General features: G+C 41.4%; 1 protein-coding gene across 1 annotated transcript in view; it reads right to left on the bottom strand.

The window, feature by feature from the left end:
* Positions 1-19,982, bottom strand: part of Smyd3 (SET and MYND domain containing 3) — a 619,144-nt gene that overhangs the window by 563,253 nt on the left and 35,909 nt on the right. The window contains exon 2 of the mRNA XM_045141721.1: positions 9,634-9,697. Within this exon, the coding sequence (XP_044997656.1) occupies positions 9,634-9,684 (51 nt within the window). The 5' untranslated portion in view covers positions 9,685-9,697. The remainder of the gene's footprint in view (positions 1-9,633; positions 9,698-19,982) is intronic.

Consider the following 19,982-nt stretch of genomic DNA (forward strand, 5'->3'; position numbering starts at 1 on the left):
TCCTTAGTAACATTTGTACTATTTAGACTGTATTATCCATGAAAGGAGAAAGGTCTGAGAAGAGCTAAAGTCCTCAGACCAAGAACAGTCCCATACATAAATATATGTTCATTGAAACAGATGCCCAAGGACCTAATACAGAGTCTATCGACCCAAGACAGTAGCTGTGATGGTTTGATTCAGGTGTCCCCTATAAACGTAGGTGTTCTGAATGCTAGGTTCCCAGCTGATGGAGATTTGGGAATTAATGCCTCCTGGAGGCGGTGTATTGCTAGGGGCCGGCTTATGGGTGTTATAGCCAGTTTCCCCTTGCCAGCATTTGGCATACTCTCCTGTTGCTGTTGTCCACCTTATGGTGGCCAGGGGGTGATGTCCACCCTCTGCTCATGTCATCATTTTCCCTGCCATCATGGAGTTTCCCCTCGAGACTGTAAGCCAAAATAAACCTTTTTTTCCCCACAAGCTGCTCTTGGTTGGGTGATTTCTACCAGCAATGCAAACCTGACTGCAGCAGCAGCCTTCTACCACTGAGTCACCTCCGCACCCCTACCCAACCTTATTTTTTGAGATATAGGGTCTCTCAGTGAACCCACAGCTCACCAAGATGGCTAATCTAGTTAGGCTGCTGGCCTCAGGGACCCTATCTCCAGGTCCCCAAAGCTGAGATGACAGGCACCCACCACCAAGCCCAGGAAGGACGGGTACCAGAGATCTGGACTCAAGCTCTCAGGCTTACACACCTAGTGTTTTACCCACTGAGACATCACTCCACCCCATGAAATTTATTTTCAATTTAGATTCCTCAGAAGACAGGATGGTGGCTCATAATCTCAACAGGCAGAAGGCGGAGGCAGAAAGAACATAGTAATTTCAAAGCCAGCCTGGGCTACAGTGACATTAAGCTCACAAAACCAAAATAAGAAATTCATCAGGGATTTTTTTTCTTTAATTTATGCACTGCATTTGTAAGAGATGTTCTAGATCTTATCATTTATTCTAAGATAAGAACTATTTATAAGATAAAATTTACTACATCTTACCATCAATTATTTGAAACTAAGACCATCCCCAAGTTTCCCAATACTCTTTAAACCAATCTAAGAGTTTCTTTTTTGAGACAGGGATATTAGGAAAGAAGAAACGGTCTTAAAGTAGGTACAACAGGAAGTGAGTTGTTTTGAATCAGCTTAATCAATATTTGCACATAACTCCAGCAACTGAACATTTTCCATGCACTCATACATATTCATTAGTCCACTCACAGTCCAGGGTTCTTCTGGGTAGACCTAAAATAAATAAGTTATCATGCAATTTGTGGGGAAGAAAAAAAAAATTTTTTTTTTTTTTTTTTTTTTTTGGTTTTTCGAGGTAGGGTCTCACTCTAGCTCAGGCTGACCTGGAATTCACTATGTAACCTCAGGGTGGCTTCGAACTCTTGGTGATCCTCCTTCCTCTGCCTCCCGAGGGCTGGGATTAAAGGCATGCATCACCACGCCCGGCTAGGAAAGAAAATTTTTATCATTTCCAGTCTACTTGGTAGCAAATAAGTAATACCTTCTCCTTTATGTTTCAAAAGTCTAATATTGCATTATAGTTTGTCACAGGCATGAACATCTGAAAAGATGTAATCTGGGGGTAAAACACTGGAAGGTTGTCTAAAGCTATGGTTGAATTCTACATAGTGATTAAAATACTGCATAATGATTGAGATGGGGAGGTCATATGATGGAGAATGGAATTTCAAAGGGGAAAGTGGGGAGGGAGGGAATTTCCGTGGGATATTTTTTTATAATCATGGGAAATGCTAATAAAAATATTTTTAAAAAAAACTTAAAAAAAGATAAATAATCCAATTAAAACCTGTAAAATTTAAAAATAAAATAAAATACTGCATAAGAGGCTGGAGAGATGGCTTTGTGGTTAAAGCGCTTGCCTGTGAGGCCTAAGGACCCAGGTTCAACTCCCCAGAACCCACATAAGCCACATGCACATGCATCTAGAGTTCATTTGCAGTAGCTGTAGGCCCTGGTGCACCCATATTCTCTCTCTCTCTCTCTCTCTCTCTCTCTCTCTCTCTCTCTCTCTCAATAAAAAAGTAAAAGTAAAAATAAAATGAAAAAATATATATTTTTAAATACTACATAGGGATGGCAAGATGGCTTAGCAGTTAAGCCATTTGCTTGCAAAGCCAAAGGACCTAGGTTCAATTCCCCAGGACCTACATAAGCCAGATGCACAAAGGGGCGCATGCATCTGGAGTTTGTTTACAGTGGCTGGATGCCCTGACATGCCCATTATCTCTCTCTCTTTCTCTCTCCCTCTGTCTCTCTCTCTCTCTCTCAAATAAATTAATAAATAAAAAAAAAATAGTGCATGTTGGGCGTGGTGACGCACACCTTTAATCCCAGCACTCAGGAGGCAGAGGTAGGAGGATTGCCATGAGTTCGAGGCCACCGTGAGACTCCATAGTGAATTCCAGGTCAGCCTGGGCTAGAGTGAGACCCGACCTCGAAAAATCACACACACAACAAAAAAAAACCACCTGCATTAAAACCTCCTTACCTGGACATGGTGGTGCATGTCTTTAATCTCAGCACTCAGGAGGCAGAAGTAGGAGGATCACCGTGAGTTCAAGGCCAACTACAGAGTGAGCTCCACATCAGCCTGGGCTAGAGTGAGAACCTAACTTAAGGAAGCTACACACACACACACACACACACACACACACACACACACACATACACACACTCCTTACAGCATGCTGGAGGTCATGACAGAAGTAGACTTATCAGTGTGTGTGTGTGTGTGTGTGTGCACATGTGTGCATGTGCATGTGGAGGCCAGAGGACAACTTCACGTATCATTGATCTCAGACATTTTCTGCTTTTGTTTTGAGATAAGTTCTCACTTTTGTCTGGAGCTCACCATGTAAGCTCTACTGGCTAGCCACTAAACTCCAGGGAGCGTCCTGTCTCTTCTCCCAAGCACTGGGATTGAAAGCGTTACAACACACCCAGCTTTTTTTCTTTTTAACTTGGGTTCTGGAGGTCAAAATCAGAAGTTCCTGCTTTCAAAACAAATGCCCAGCCCAGTCATCACTTTAAAAGTTGACTGCATGCGGGCTGGAGAGATGGCTGAACAGCTAAGGCATTTGCCTGCAAAGCCAAAGGACCTTGGTTCGATTCCCCAGGACCCATGTAAGCTAGATGCACAAAGATGGCACATGTGTCTGGAGCTCGTTTGCAGTGGCTGAAGGCCCTGGCGCACTCATTCTCTCCCTCTCTCTCTCCCTCTCTCTCTCTCCCTCCCTCCTTTTCTCTCTGTCTCTCTCTCACACTTGCTGAAATAAACAAACTTTTTTTAAAAAGTTTACTGCATGCCATATCCCCACATGGCTTTCATACTCATCCTTCAAATTTCCTAGCCTTATAGGCCACCTCCATAACGGTGTTGCAATCCAATGGCCCTCTATTTCCTGCATTTTCAAAACTAGTACCACATAAGCAATGCTGGCACATTTGTTTATCCATGGGGATGAAGTTGGATGTTGAGAAGCAGGAAACTCGCTCAGCATTCTTTCTTCAGCTGTCTGCTTTCCAAAAGACTCCCATTCCTACTACTGGTCCAACGCAGAAGAACTTGATCGTCCTCGATGAAAGTAAACACTTAAATAACTGCAAATGTAATCTCTAGACTTGGGCAAAAACCCCACTGCACTTTCTGTGCCAAACTTTACACCTTTTTGCTCTGTATTGTCCTCCAACAAACACACTAGTCCATTATATTTAAATTCAACTTTGTTCAAGTTCTCAGGTCATGGGCAAATGTAGCCAGGTTCTTTGCCAGAATATCATACTAGTGTCTCTCATAAGTAAATAAATAAACTAAAATAAAATATATTTTTAAAGTTTATAAAAAGAATATAACCTGCAATTTGATTCATAACCTAGTTACATACTTTGGTCAGCAATTAGTTTAATTAGGAATATAAATATAAGTTAAGTCAAATTCAGAAAAGGTAAAATAATTCCTGGTGAGTTTATTTGGCTATCTACATTTTTGCCAGTTTTCATTCTGAACTTGTTCTTTAATAAGAAAACTTAGCCAGCTCTTTCTCTTCAGTCTCAGAATCATGTTATGCTCAATTACACAAATATGGAAGTGAAACTAGTTCCCTGATATGAAATTAGTGATTAATATCTCATAGGTTATGAGCAGGAATTCAAAGTCACTGATAACAAATTTCCTGTCAGTATAAGAAACAGAACCATACACAGCAATAGATGGACGGACGGGTGGATGGATGGATGCATAAAAAGATAGGTAGACTGACAATACACGAAGCAAGGAGTAAGATTTGTACATATATTCTCTGTTTACAAAAAGAAACCGAGAGGGTTGGAAAGACAGTTTAGCAGTTAAGGCACTTGCCTGCAGAGCCCAACAAACCAAGTTTGATTCCCCAGTAAGTACATAATGCCAGCTGCACAAAGTGGTATATGTGTCTAGAGTTCATTTGCAACAGCTAAAGGCACTGCACACCCATTCATATTCTCATTCTCTCCCCTCTGACGCCTACAAATAAATCAATAAATGTATTTTTAAGAAAAGAAACAGAGATTATCTCTAGCAAAATAGAAGTAAAGAGGGGATATTGGAAAAAAAAAACCTTAATTTTTACTCTTCATGATTGCATATTGTGTTACATGTCTAATGAAAGTATGTCCATGGGGTTGGAGAGATGGCTTAACGGTTAAGGCACAGACCTGTGAAGCCTAAGGACCCAGGTTCAATTCTCCAGGTCCCATGTAAGCCAGATACACATGATGGCATATGTGTCTGGAGTTGGTTTGCAGTGTCTGGAGGCCCTGGCGTGCCCATTCTCTCTCTCTCTCCCTCTCTCTCTCTAACCCTCCCTCCTTCCCTCCCTCCCTCCCTCCCTCCCTATAATAAATAAATTAAATTAAAAAGAAAATATGCCCATGGCCAGGCATGGTGGCACACACCTTTAATTCCAGTGCTCAGGAGGCAGAGATAGGAGGATCGCTGTGAGTTTACAAATGAAATGTGACTACTGATGGCAATAATCCTATGAACACAAGGGACATAATGACCACAAGGGACATAATGACCACAAGGGACATAATGCTGCCGAGCCCGCTCTCACACAACTCATTGACACCACAGCCGTACACATCAAAGGCCAACCTTGTGAACCAAAGCCACGGCACCCTGAGGTAGTCATATTATAGGTTTTATATAACAGATTCACAATCTCCATATTAATTTCTATTCTACTTACTTTTGTCTCCTGTTCACAGTTTTCATAGTTCAGTCTGTCAGGCTGATTTTGTGCTGGTTTGTAGGAATTCACAATAATGACAATGCTTAGTGTAGTACCGTAAGGTTGAGATAAGCAGAGCACACTAAACACGTATGTCCGGCCCATTTGTGGTTCCCACCACAACCTGCCTGCAACATATACAAACAAGCCCTTATTCTAGCTGCTAGTAATTATTTCTTCCGACTAGCTATTTTCCCGATAGCTTGCACAGTATATCTAACAATGACATTATTATTGATGTCACAGAGAACAGCTAATATATGTAGTAAAAAGAAATACACTACCATGAATCAAAATGACATACTCACTTTGCCAAACTCCCTCTGCGCATTCTAATCAGATAATGACTTTTTTCCCCCCTTTTTTATATGTTTTACAAAAGGAGAAAGTAGCCTTGGAGAAAAAAATATTCATAAAAATAGTGTAAAATAACAGCAAATGTTTAAACCATTGAGATTAGAAAGGAAGTTCTCTAAAAGATGTGTGTCAAACACTCTGAGTCAACACTTCCATGTGCATTCTGCCAGATTGAACATTCAGGGAAACATACCATCCGGTCTCTTGTGAGTAAAACAACTGAAGTATCACCCTAAAATAGACTTCCAAGAATTTATTCTGTAGAAAAAACTGTTTGTCCCCCCCACCCTTTTTTGCTTTTTGTTATAGTTGTTGCTAATAGTGATCCTACACAAATCTGAGACCTCACTTTCACAGAGTATGTAATTTTTTTAAGATTTATTTTTATTTATTTACTAGAGACAGAGAGAAGAAAAGAGAGAGAGAGAAAATGGGTATACCAGAGGCTCTAGCCTTGCAAATGAACCCTAGACGCATGCGCCACCATATGCATCTGGCTTACGTGGGACCCGGAGAATCAAACCTAGGTCCTTAGGCTTCACAAGCATGTGCCTTAACTGCTAAACCATCTCTCCATCTCCTATAATTTTTAAAATGAGATCAAAGTAATTCAGTTATTTTTAATATTTGATATCTTATGTCCAATAGGAAAATCGTAACTTTTTTTCAATTTCTGTTCTTAAATTGTGTGTGTGTGTGTGTGTGTGTGTGTGTGTGTGTGTGTGTGTGTGTGTATGTGTGTGTTTGCTGGAAATAGAGTGCAACCTATCAAGAAAACAAAACAGGGCTTGGAGCATATGTAGAGAAGTGCTTGCCAGGCATGCACAACACCCTATTACCAAATTCCGAGCCCCACAGTAAGTAAATATATAAGTACCCAGGAAATAAAGAAGAATACAGCGAACAAGAGAAAAGTAAACCTAATCAACTAATTATCATAAGAAGAAACACTGGGTTTAGAAGATAAATATAAATCTTAATTTGGACTGCTTAGAGCTTGGACTTCCTGTTAAAAAAATATTTGACGAGTTACTTATGATCTAACCAGTTTCCTTAGTAGCACAGTGAGCTCAGTAGCAGTGCCGAATTCACACAGATTTTTGTAGAAGAAAATAGTCCCAAGCATATAACAGATATCTAACAAATACTAGTTTTTACAATCAGCACAAATTTATAAACTGAGTGCTGTGTTTTTGGTTTCCCTGAGATAATTTAACTATAAAATGGCAGGATCAACATTAGCACCTGAATCCCCTGATGTTTTCATATTTTGACTTTCTCTCTCTCTCTATTTTTTTTTTCATTCTGAAAAACTAGTTTCTCCAAGGAGAAAGTAAGATTTTAAAAAAATCCCTCAGAGAAGCATGGCCCAGATTTAAAAGAAAGAGGGAAGGAACTCTACATGGGTATTTGTGCAAGCAAACACAAGCAAATATGCATATGCATGAACACGCACATACACACACACACACACACACACACACACACTGCAAAATAAGAATGGGGGTATAAGTGACTCAGACACAAACATCCAATTAGATTTTTTAATGATATAGTTCATTAGAGCATAATTATATTTCTTATTAAATGATTAATCAAAAAATTTGAAGAAAAGGTCATGTTGAATGTTAATTATACATCCTTTAAAGAATTTCAAAGATTAACAACCATATCCATTATAAATTAATTTAATCTTTAGGAAGACAATTTGATATTATCTTAAAAATTCAAGCTGCATATATCCTTTCACTAAAAAAATATGATTAGGAATTTATCCTACAGTTAAGTTTTAGAAGTATGCCAAAATGTACAAAATAATGTTGGATATATTATTAGCAATACCAAATTTGGAGGAAAATTTTAAACATTAATTAGGGCTGGAGAGATTGTTCAGTGGCTAAAGGCACTTGCCAGTCCCCACATAAAGCCTGACACACATTACCACAGACATATTCTCTCAAAAGTAAATAAATAAAATCATTTTTAAAAATAAACATTAATGATTGATAAAATTATTATTATAGTGTCTACCTACATTGGAATACACAAGGTCATAGAAAACAGTTCTCTAAATAAAGTAAAAAAGAAAATCGGGCTGGAGAGATGGCTTAGCGGTTAAGCGCTTGCCTGTGAAGCCTATGGACCCCAGTTCGAGGCTCGGTTCCCCAGGTCCCACGTTAGCCAGATGCACAAGGGGGCGCACGTGTCTGGAGTTCGTTTACAGTGGCTGGAAGCCCTGGCGCGCCCATTCTCTCCATCTCCCTCTATCTGTCTTTCTCTCTGTGTCTGTTGCTCTCAAATAAATAAATAAATAATGAACAAAAAAAAAAAAAAAAAAGAAAATCAACACACGCCTTTAAACCCTGCACTTGGGAGGCAGAGGTAGGAATATCACCGTGAGTTTGAGGCCACCCTGAGACTACATAGTGAATTCCAGGTCAGCCTGGACTAGAGTGACCTACCTCAAAAAACCAAAAGCAAGAAAGAAGAGTAAAGAAAATCGTGGCACAGAAGAATCATTATTAGAATGAAGTCTATCTTTAAATTTTTTGTTTATTTTTATTTATTTATTTGAAAGTGACAAAGAAAGAAAGAGGCAGATAGACAGAGAGAATGGGTGCGCCAGGGCCTCCAGCCACTGCAAACAAACTCCAGATGTATGTTTCCCCTTGTACATCTGGCTTACGTGGGGGTTCTGGGAAATCAAGCCTCCAACAGGGGTCCTTAAGCTTCACAGGCAAGCACTTAACTGCTAAGCCATCTCTCCAGCCCTAAAGTATATCCTTTAAAAAAAAAAAAAAAAGCAGCTGGGCGTGGTGGCACACGCCTTTAATCCCAGCATTCAGGAGGCAGAGGTAGGAAGATCACCATGAGTGTGAGGCCAGCCTGAGACTACATAATGAATTCCAGGTCAACCTGGGCTAGAGTGAGACTCTACCTTGAAAAAACAAGCCAAAAAAAAAAAAAAAAAAAAAAGCATAGACTTTATAGACTTTAGATCTTCAAGCATGTCTTCACAAAACAATTAACAATGGTGTCACTGAAACATACCCAAATGACAAAACTGAAACGTACCCAAAAGGCCTAGGTATTGAAGGTTTGATCCCCAGCCTGTAGAGCTACTAGGAAGTGATGAGATGATGAGGGAACCGCTTTCATCAATGGAACAATCCACTAATGAGTTCCTGGCTACACAGGCTATTAGGAGATTGCGCCTTGTTGGAGGAAGAGGGACACTGGGTGTGTATTAGTTACTTATTCCCTGCTGGAACAACCTACCCAACTCAAAGCAGCTTGTATAGGAGGAAAGGGTTTATTTTGGCTTACAGTTCTGACAGGCAAAGTCCATCACACAGGGGGCAAGGACAGGAAAGCTGGTATTACCTTATCACATCAGCAGGGAGAGAAAGAGAGAGCAAAAGAATGAGGGAGAGAGAGAGAGAGAGAAAAGAGCACAAGCAGAAAGCATGGCTGAGCTGCAACACCTCAAGGCCTGCCCCCAGTGACACACTTCCTCCAGCAAGACTAAAGGTTCCATAGCTTCCCAAACAGAACCACAACTGGGGATTAAGGTATTCAAACACATAAATCGATGGGAGACATATCGTATTCAAACCACCTCAAAGGATATGGCTTTGAAGGGTATATTTGCCTTAGCAGATACAATACATGTGTGCTCTCTCTCTTCTCTCCCGTTCTCCTCCTATCCTCTCTCCCTCCTTCCCTCTCTCATTCTCTCTCTTCCCTCCTTAATGTGTCCTATCTGACTGTACAAATATAAATTTTAAAACTAAAAAAAGAAAAATAGCAAGTAAAAGTAAATCAAAATTTTTTTAAAAAAAAGATAAAGACACAGACCCACAAATATCATGGAGAGCAAGTTCACAGGTGGAGAAATGGAAGCTTCTACTGACACAAAGCAGAGCTCTTACCTGACACTTGGCACTGCAGTATTTGGCAACACGGCATTGAGAGCATCGCATCAGCTTTTCTTTCCTGTTAAAGAACAATGAATGCCCATGTTAGGAAATGAATAAGAAATATGTATGGTTGAAGAAAGAAAGTATAAATAGAGAGCCGGGCGTGGTGGCGCACGCCTTTAATCCCAGCACTCGGGAGGCAGAGGTAGGATTTCTGTGAGTTTGAGGGTCCCCTGAGACTATCATTAATTCATTAGAATTAATTCATTAGAATTCCAGATCTGACTGGGCTACAGCGAGACCCTACCTCAAAAAAATTATATTTTGGGGGCTGGGGAGATGTGTGAAGCGCTTGTCATGCAGACTTAAGTACCTCAGATCAGCTCCCCAGACCCCACCCCAAGCTGGAAGCCACGGCCTACACCTGGCTGCTATATAGGAGGTGGTGACAGGAGAATTTTCCAGAAGCTCCCAAACCAGCTAGCCTGCTGAACATAATAGTGCATGACAAATATCACTGTTGACACCCTGCCCCAAACTCACCCCACCCCCCTCCAGATGAACCATGAACACCTTACCCTTCCCAATCAGCACCTTTCAACTTTCATATCTTTTGGTGGGGCTACTTAATTTAATTACAGTTATTTGCATTAGCATGGGAGTTATTTACTGAACCATGAGGAGGACCACATACCGGTGACTACACTACTGAAGAAAATGTCTATCTTTCCTCCAGCAACTATTAACTGCCAATAGCTCCCGAGGAGCGTGCGGGGCTTTTTGAGGACCTCTCCCACCTATGATGAGTATTGATGGGCAGACCCAATGCCTGTGCAGCAGGCCTTGTGCAGGGAGACACAGCAGCTGTTCATTCATGAGTGCGATGCCCATATCAAGTCCAGAAGACAGCACTCCATAACACTCCTCTTTCTCCCCTGGATCTTACATTCTTTCCAACCTTCCCATTCCACAGTGTTCTCTGGAAGTTGAAGGGGGTGCTGTCAATGCTCCATTCAGGGGTTAAAAACTCAACAGTCGGGCTGGAGAGATGGCTTAGCGGTTAAGCACTTGCCTGTGAAGCCTAAGGACCCCGGTTCGAGGCTCGGTTCCCCAGGTCCCATGTTAGCCAGATGCACAAGGGGGCGCACACGTCTGGAGTTCATTTGCAGTGGCTGGAAGCCCTGTCGTGCCCATTCTCTCTCTCTCCCTCTATCTGTCTTTCTCTCTATGTCTGTCGCTCTCAAATAAATAAATAAAAAATGAACAAGAAATATTAAAAAAAAACTCAACAGTCACTTACTCTTAGCACTTTGAACAGTTATGACGTCTCTACAGTAACTCACACTATTAAAAGAAAAAAAAAGACTTCTGTGTGAGAAGGAAAATACTTAGTAGCAGAGTAAGTTAAAAATGAGATATAAAGGGAAGAGAAAGGAAGGGAGGAGGGTACTTAATAGGTTGATTTTGTATATATGTAAGTACAATGATTGTGATGGGGAGGTAACATGATGGAGAATGGAATTTCAGAGGGGAGAGTGTCGGAGGGGGAGGGAGGGAATTACCATGGGATATTATTTTATAATCATGGAAAATGTTAATAAAAAATTAAAAATTTTTAAAAAAAGAAAGAAAGAAAAGCTTCTCTGACCAAAACTGAGAGCTGCAGTGATCTATGGGCATAAACAAGTGTGTATTTTTTTTATTTTGCGGGGAGAGAGAATTGTGTGCCAGGGCCTCAGCCACTGAAATTGAACTCCAGACACCAGCACCACCTAGTAGGCATGTGCAACCTTGCACTTGCCTCACCCTTTTGAGTCTGATTTATGTGGGATCTGGAGGTAGATTGAACAGGTGTCCTTAGGCTTCACGGGCAAGCACATTAACCACAAAGCCATCTCTTCAGCCCAAAAGTGTACATTTTCAAAAATCTGAATTAAAAAATTAAATAATAAATCTGATGAACATGAATAATGACCAACACATGGCTGGAGAAATGGCTAGATGGTTAAAGGGGCTTGCTTTGCAAAGCCTGACAGCCCAGGTTCAATTCCCCACGTAAAGCCAGACATACAAAGTGTCACAAGCATCTGGAGCTGGTCTGTAGTGCCAAAAGGCCCTAGCATGCCCTTTCTCTCCTCTCTCTCTTTCTCTTTTTCTCTTTCTCTCTCTCCTTTTTCTTTCCCTCTATTCCCATCACCTCTCTCTCTGCAAATAAGTAAATGTAAATACTAAAAAAAAAAAAAAAAAACTTTTAAAGAAATAATTTCTAACACAGACAAGACCATGGATAGCTTCAAGGTAGCCCAAAACATTGATGGTCAAAATGCTTAACAAAGTCCAGGACAATGAAGAACAAATAATGCTAAGTCTACTTATATTCCAGGCACAGTACAATATTCTGCACATCTCCATCTTGCGCTAAGCTTGAAATTGCCCTATAAGATAAAACATCTCATTATGTTCACTTCAGAAATATTCCAGTATGTTTTGGAAATTCTTCAATGTATTTTAAGAGATAAAAGATAGATGTTATAGTACAAGTTAGCTAAAGATGTAGACCATGAAGTATGACAGGTGATTCTAAAAGAGAAAAACAGGATCCTACATAAAATCAGGACTTGACTATATCAAGTACCTCACATCTGTAAGGAAAGAGGTGAAAAGAGGGGTGTAAAACCTGGGGAGAACTTATGTCTAAGTTTAAAAAAAAAAGGAAAAATAAATAAATAAATAAAAATAATTTTTAAAAAGGAATAAGATGCTTCTCACCCTCAACTGTGAAATGATGGCTTCCAAACATCAATACCCAGACAACAAACCATGACCATGCCATTTAGCCTTAAAGCTTTGCTAGTCACCATCACATTACACTGTCACTTATAAATACAACTGGATAAAAGTCCCATCCACCCATGGATTGTTTATGAGATCCTCTTCAAGTAAAAAGAAATACAAAATGGGATGAGAAGGACATGTCAGGCAAGCATTAGGGAAAATAAGCCTGCATGGCCATATCAGCATCAGGAAAAGTTAAATGAATTACTAGAGATAAAGAAAGTCAAACTGAAATGATGAAAGGCTCCAGTCACCAGCTGTTATGTATCTAATAATAAATACATCCATCTCAAAATGTATAAAGAACAAGTCATAGACCTACAAGGGAAAAAAATGACCAATATATAATAAGTTAAGACATAGGAGGACCTTAAAACAGGGTCTGGAAACCAGAAAAGCACCACATAGCAGTTAGATATTACAATAGAAAGATGTTATAAATTCTCTTATAGAAATTTGTCCATCAAGCAGGTAAGGATAAAATAGCTCTCTGATTTGCTTGTGCCTCTTACATGAATTCATACATCTTTTTCAAGCACCTACTGCCACTGACTAAAAGTACCCATGCAACGGCTAGAGAGATGGCTTAGTGATTAAGGCACTTGCCTGCAAACCCAAAGGACCCAGATTTCATTCCCCAGTACCCACATAAGCCAGATGTACAAGGTGGCACATGTGTCTGGGTTCATTTGCAATGGCTGGAGGCCCTGACATGCCCATTCTCTTCTCTCTCTCCCTCTTTCCTGCCCTCCCTACCTCTCAAATAAATAAACAAATAGACTTAAAGAAAAGTACCCATGTAAAACACGACACAAAGGAAATCTCAAAAACACTAGAGAATAAATTATACAGATAAATTTTTTCTAACAAAGAAGAATTAGAATTATTTTATGCTCAATAAAGTCTCACACACATGGAAATGTAAGCTTACAGAACAAAGTCGTACACTGGAGATTAGAAAATATATTTGAACTAAATAATGGGGAAAACACACAACTTAAAAAATACTCAACATATGAAATAAAACTAAAATCATGGAGACATATTTACAGATTTAAATATTCATATGGGGTTGGTAAGAGAGCACTGCATGTGTTTAGCATGCAAGTGTGAGGGCCTGAGACTGCCCAAGTTCAATTCCCCAGCACCCATGTAGAAAGCTGGGCATGGCCACACAGGCCTGTAACCCCAGGACATGGAGGGCAGAAACTGAAGAATCACTGAGGCTCACTAACTAAAAACATGGCAGCTCCAAGCTGGAGAGATGGCATAGTGGTTAAGGCGCTTGCCTGAAAAGCCTAAGGATCCAGATCTAGACACATAAAAGGTGAGGCAAGCACAAGGTCACACATGACCACCAGGTTGCAAAAGCATCTCAAGTCTGATTACAGTGGCCGAGGCCCTGGCACACCAATTCTCTCTAAATAAAAAAATGAAAGAAGGGGGGCTAGAGAGATGGCTTAGCAGTTAACCACTTGCCTGTGAAGCTTAAGGACCCCAGTTCGAGGCTTGATTCCCCTGGACCCACGTTCGCCAGATGCATAAGAGGGCACATGTGTCTGGAGTCCATTCACAGTGGCTGCAAGCCCTGGTACGCCCATTCTCTCTCTCTATCTGCCTGTTTCTCTGTCTGTTGCTCTTAAATAAATAAATAAAAATTTTAAAAAATGAAAGAAGGGAGGAAAAAAGGAAAGAAGGAAGGAGGGAGGGAGGGAGGGACGGAAGGAAGAAAGGAGACACATGATGAGTGATAGCGGGCACTCTACATTCTCCTGTAGCTTGAGTACATCTGCAAACACGTGCATGTACCACACACACACACACACACCACACAGACACCACATGCACTCCGTGCATACAGCACACCAAATAAATCATGTAAAAGAAGAAAAACTGAACGTAAATGAGCTATACTCCAGGGTAGTCCACACTTACAATCACAGGACCCAAGAGGCAGAGGTAGAAGGATTACAAATTTGAACCTTGGCTTTTAAAACCCAGTATTTCAAAAACAAAACCTAGGAACAACAATAAAATGAAAATAATTTAAGACTAGTAGAAAACTGGGCTGGAGAGATGGCTCAGCAGTTTAGGTGCTTGCCTGAGAAGCCTAAGGACCCATATGTGATTTCCCAGTACCCACATCACACCAGACACACAAGGTGCATCTGCAGTTTGAATGCAGTCGCTGGAGGCCCTGGTGTAACCATTCTCCCCCCCCCCTCAAATGAATGAATAAATAAAATGTTTTTAAAATAGTAGAAAGCCAAGGAAAGTTAGAGTTTAAAAAAACAACAAAAATGATAAGACAAATATTTTTAAATGAAATAAAACACACATTTGCAACAAGGGAGGATGACTTAAGCCAGAAAAAAAAAAAAAAAAGACCAATAAGTCCTGCAAGATTATGTAAAAAAAACCAAGGTCACAAACACTTATTGTTAGGGACACTCAAGACTCAATGGAGAATTAAAAACACATGAAAATGTTTTAAAAATGACAGCTATAATACAATTTATAGTGCTCTTCACTCCTCTTTCCCAAAAAGGACAGACCAAATAAGAGAGCAGATCTTGACCATCTCTCTAACTCTGGCCTCTGCATCCATGTCTACAACAAACTCAAAATATGAATAGTGTAAAAAAACTGATTCTGTGGCCTGGCTTACATTAAAAGCGTTATAGGGGAAACGAGAGAAACCATTAGAGCTACCATCAGACTCTAAATAAAAGTAATCCCAATTTGCCAAAAGATACCTGTTGTACCTAGTAAGGAGCCGATCTGGGAAGAGCAACCAATCCTGATGTTCCCCTCACATGAGTCCCCGGGAGGTCTTCCCTGATGTTCCCCTCACATTTCCCCTCATTTCCTATTCCCCCAGGAGGTCATTTCTGGTGCCTGGAAATAACACTTCCCTCCATTATACAAAGTTTTTGTGCTGTTTTATAAAAATAATTAACAGAATCAAGACACCTAAGAACATCAGTGATTAACATAAGCCAGTACCAACAGCCTCCATCTTCCTCCCAAAGATCCCAAACCAGAAGCCACAACACACCAACCCAGAATTATGGTTAACAAGATGATCCTGAGTAATCGAATAATTTAGTGACCATTTGCCATGTGACAGAAATTTAATACTATGGGCTATATAAAAATTCAGTCATTATAAACAAATAATAAACAGATTTTTTTTTTTTTTTTTTTAGTTTTTTGAGGTAGAGTCTCACTCTAGCTCAGGCTAACCTGGAATTCACTATGTAATCTTAGGGTGGCCTTGAACTCATGGCAATCCTCCTACCTCTGCCTCCCGAGGGCTAGGATGAAAGGCATGCGCCACCACGCCCGGCCTTAATAAACAAATTTTAATTGTGAAGTTAAAAAAAAAAAAAAAGCTAGGCGGGGCCAACATGGCACTGCCCGGAAAAAAAAAAATAACTGAATCTCAGGGGGAGAAAAAGTGGGGGTGTCCTTGATTACACCAACCAGAGGTTCCTACTTTTCTCACAGAGCAAAGTTTAGAGCACTTGCCCTGGGCAAGGATCCCCTGCAGAAAATCTCCTGTACAGCTGGCAGAGAGGAAAGGAGGTATCAGGTGCATGGCCTCCAGACATTTTATGCAAACGTTTTTATCTCTTAAAAATATTCCAGGGGCTGGAGAGATGGCTTAGCAGTTAAGGCATTTGAATGAAAAGCCAAAGGACCTCAGTTTGATTCCCCAGGACCCACATAAGTCAGATGCACAAGGGGGTGCATGCGTCTGGAGTTTGTTTGCAGTGACTGGAGGTCCTGGTATGGCCATTCCTTGCCCTGCTCCTCTGTCTTTCTCCCTCTCAAATGAATAAATAAATAAAATATGTATTTTTTAAAAAAGAAAAATATTTCCAAATTAAAAACAAAACCATATTTCTTAAAAACAGCAATACGAAATGCAGACCTCCAAACAAAAACAGAAATAACTAGCAGTCTGTTAGAAAAAGGAACTTATTTAGGTACACCCTGGTGCTAAAACAAGAAACACCGGATGGAAGCTAGTGAAGGGCAGCTTTGATCTAGCTGTGAAGATTCCACTCTTTCAAGAGTCAGGTGCAATGCCCAGGAAATGCTCAGCTCCCAGTACCTACGTGTGGATGGAGCACCTTACAGGTGAGTTAGCCAGGCATGGTGTGAATGCATCCAGCACTGCAAAGGAGGATGACTCACATCAAGTTTCCTTCTGGTTCCCAAATTATTTGGTTCTGTATCTCTTGTCAGCCAAGAAGTATTAATTAATTAAATGAAATTAAGTAAATTAAAACTAACTAAATAGCCGGGCATGGTGGCGCACGCCTTTAATCCCAGCACTCGAGAGGCAGGGGTAGGAGGATTGACGTGAGTTCAAGGCCATCCTGAGACTACATAGTGAATTCCAGGTCAGCCTGAGCTAGAGTGAGACCCTACCTTGAAAAAAAAAAATTAAATAAATAAAATTAAGGTTGAAGATGAGAGCTTTGCAAAGTATAAGGAAAAGTGTGGTAGTCTCTGAGGCAACGTGATCAACATAGGGTTTTCAGACTGCAGGAACATCCTTCTGGACAGGGACTGTCCCAAGACTGTCAAGAATTCATCCAGAACTAGAATTTATCTCATAATTGAGACTTTACTGTTGAAGTGTTGAAAATCAATACACAGGCATTTCAATTTATATACAATTCTGAACACATATACAGAAATCTTTAAAAAACATACTGAGAGAATCAAATTTGCTCCAGTTTACAGCTAGGCCTAACTTTCAGTTTCCCAGAGAAGCAGGCAAGACTTCTGGGACAAAACACGAACAAAGGGCTGTTAATCAACAGCGATCCTGACATGTGGCCAGGGAAGATAGCCACCCAGGGGCCTGAGTCAGTTCCTGCAAAATCCCTAAAACATGTCTAAACATACCCAAGGATGGTAAAATCTGGTCTACAGCCAATCAAAGGTGTACAAATGTAACTGCTGCTTGCTTAGCCAATCACATTAGATGATGACCAAACCCTTCTAAAATTCCCCTAGCTGTGCTTAAAAGGGGTCTGCGTGCTCCTCTGAGGGTCACCATTTTGTATGATTCATTGACCCCCCCCCCCCCCCCCGCATGCTGGCTGATTCTGCAGAATAAACGCTCTTTGTTTTTACATACTATTTGAATCTGGGGTCTTTCTTCAGCAATTCTCAAACCCTTACATTTGGGGACTCGTCCCAGGATTGTTGGAGACACACACACACACACACACACACACACTGAATAGTGGAGCATTTCTAGGGGAGCAATTGGTTCTCTGCCAATAGGTGAGTTGAGTGCCCCTCTGTACTGTGTGTCTTTCTTCTGCTCTGTTCCTTGTTTTTCCGGTAGATCTGGTATCTGGAAACAATCTGGAGGCCTATGAAGGTCAGGCAGACATGCCAATTATTACCTCCAGGGCAGGGGGTTCTGAGGATGCTCCGGACCCCCATGTGTTGGAGCCAGAGAACTCTACTCTGACTCTGGTCTTGATAGACAGTGACCATTTACAAGATAGGCTCCTGTCGGCATTGTTTTTATTTCTTTTTCATTCCCCAGGAGGTTTGTTTCTGTGTTTGTGTCTTGTTCATCCTTTTCTACATTCTTGTGAGAAAACATGGGACAGTTCCACCCCATTGGACCTAGTCCAGTCACACTTCAAGGATTTCCGAGGCCTGGCAGACAATCTGGGTTTAACAGTACAGCCGGGAAAACTAACCATCTTTTGCAGGAATGAATGGCCAGTTTTCAATGTGGGATGGCCAGAGGGAGGCACCTTCCACCTTCCCACAATTTACCAAGTTAAAGGTATTGTATATGGGAATACTGGGCATCCTGACCAGGTCCCATACATCACAGTTTGGCAATATCTGGTGGAGAGGACACCCCCCCGCTCCCAGCTGAAACCCTTTTGGCCACTGACTCCAAAGATCCTGTTGGTTAAGGAGTCAGGACCACCAACAAACCACAGGCTGCCAGTCCTACCCCCCTTCATTCTCGAGTAGAACCTCTACCCACCTCCCTATGTACCTATTCCTGCACCAAAATCCATACAGGTGGTCGCTGCCAATCCAGACCCAGGGGAGGACAGAGGGAATATGATAAATCCACCCCACACATGGGCCCAGACTATGAGACAGGCAGATTCTACCATGATTGCACTGCCTTAACAAGCAACCAGCAGCCCTGATCAGGAGGGCCAACAGTATATGGCCCACATCCCTTTGGCCACTAGTGACCTATGTAACTGGAAAATGCAAAATCCCAAGTTCTCAAGAGAAATCCTCCTCCCTGCTAGACCTATTAGACTCTGTAATGATTAACCACCAACCCACATGGGACAATTGCCAACAGCTTTTGCAGATGCTCTTCACGACCGAGGAATGAGAACAGGTGCTAACGATATCCCAAAAGTTGGTTCCAGGGCCAAACTGCAGCCCATGGCAGTCCAGGCCAACACTGACATGGCTTTTCCTTTGATTCACCCAAATTGGGACCCTAACTGAAGGTCTACAGCCAGATTCTAATGGGTGGTTTCCAGGAGGCCACCAGAAGGCCTACAAATTTGTCTAAAGTAGGCCAGGTCAAACAAGGGCCTTCCTAGAGTAACTGTTGGAGACCAAGTGGACTTACCCCTCGACCCTGAAGTGAAGGAAAATCAGTCTGCTGTGAACATGGCTTTTGTCAACCAGACATCCACAGAAAGCTCCAACGACTGGGTGGATTCGCAGGTAAGCAAATGGCAGAGCTCACAGCCATAGCAAAAAAAGGTCTACAACAACAGGGAGACTCCAGAAAATAGGCAAACAGCCAGAGTACTACTGGCAGCTACAAGGGGTAAAAGATCTGCTTCCCAAGAATTAAGAGAGATAGCTGATAGAAGGGAGAAAGAAAAACAAACCCCTCAAAAAAAGAGGAACAACCCTGTCTGCAAAGAGACCAGTGCTCTTACTGCAAAGAAATAGGACACTGGAATAATGACTGCCCCAAAAAAGTAGAGGGAGAAAAAAACCAAAAGTTTTGAAGATAGAACAACTGAGTGACTGAGGGTGTCAGGGCTCACACCCCCTCCATGAGCCCTAGGAAACAAAGGTGGAGGGGGAAACCTGTAAAATTCCTATTCGATACAGGAGCACAACACTCCATCCTAAAACAACCTATGGGGCCCCTGTTTAACAAGAAAACATGGGTCCAGGGGGGCAGTAGAACTAACCCATACCCATGGACTGCCTGAAGAAAGGTGTACTTGGGAATGGGACAGATGACCCAATCATTTATGGTCATCTCCAGGTGCCCATACACACTCCTGGGACAAGACCTCCTAACCAAGATAGGGGCACAAATCCATTTTAGCCCTGAGGGAATACATGTGTTTAATAAAAATTACCTCATACATGTTCTGACTGTGTCTCTAGAGGAAGAATATAAACTCTATGCCCCACCAGCTCCAGCTGCCAACAAGGAAACACACTTGGAAAAACTATGGGAGGAAATTCCAGGAGTTTGG

Source organism: Jaculus jaculus, chromosome 1 (genome assembly GCF_020740685.1).
Source record: "Jaculus jaculus isolate mJacJac1 chromosome 1, mJacJac1.mat.Y.cur, whole genome shotgun sequence".
NCBI lineage: Eukaryota > Metazoa > Chordata > Mammalia > Rodentia > Dipodidae > Jaculus > Jaculus jaculus.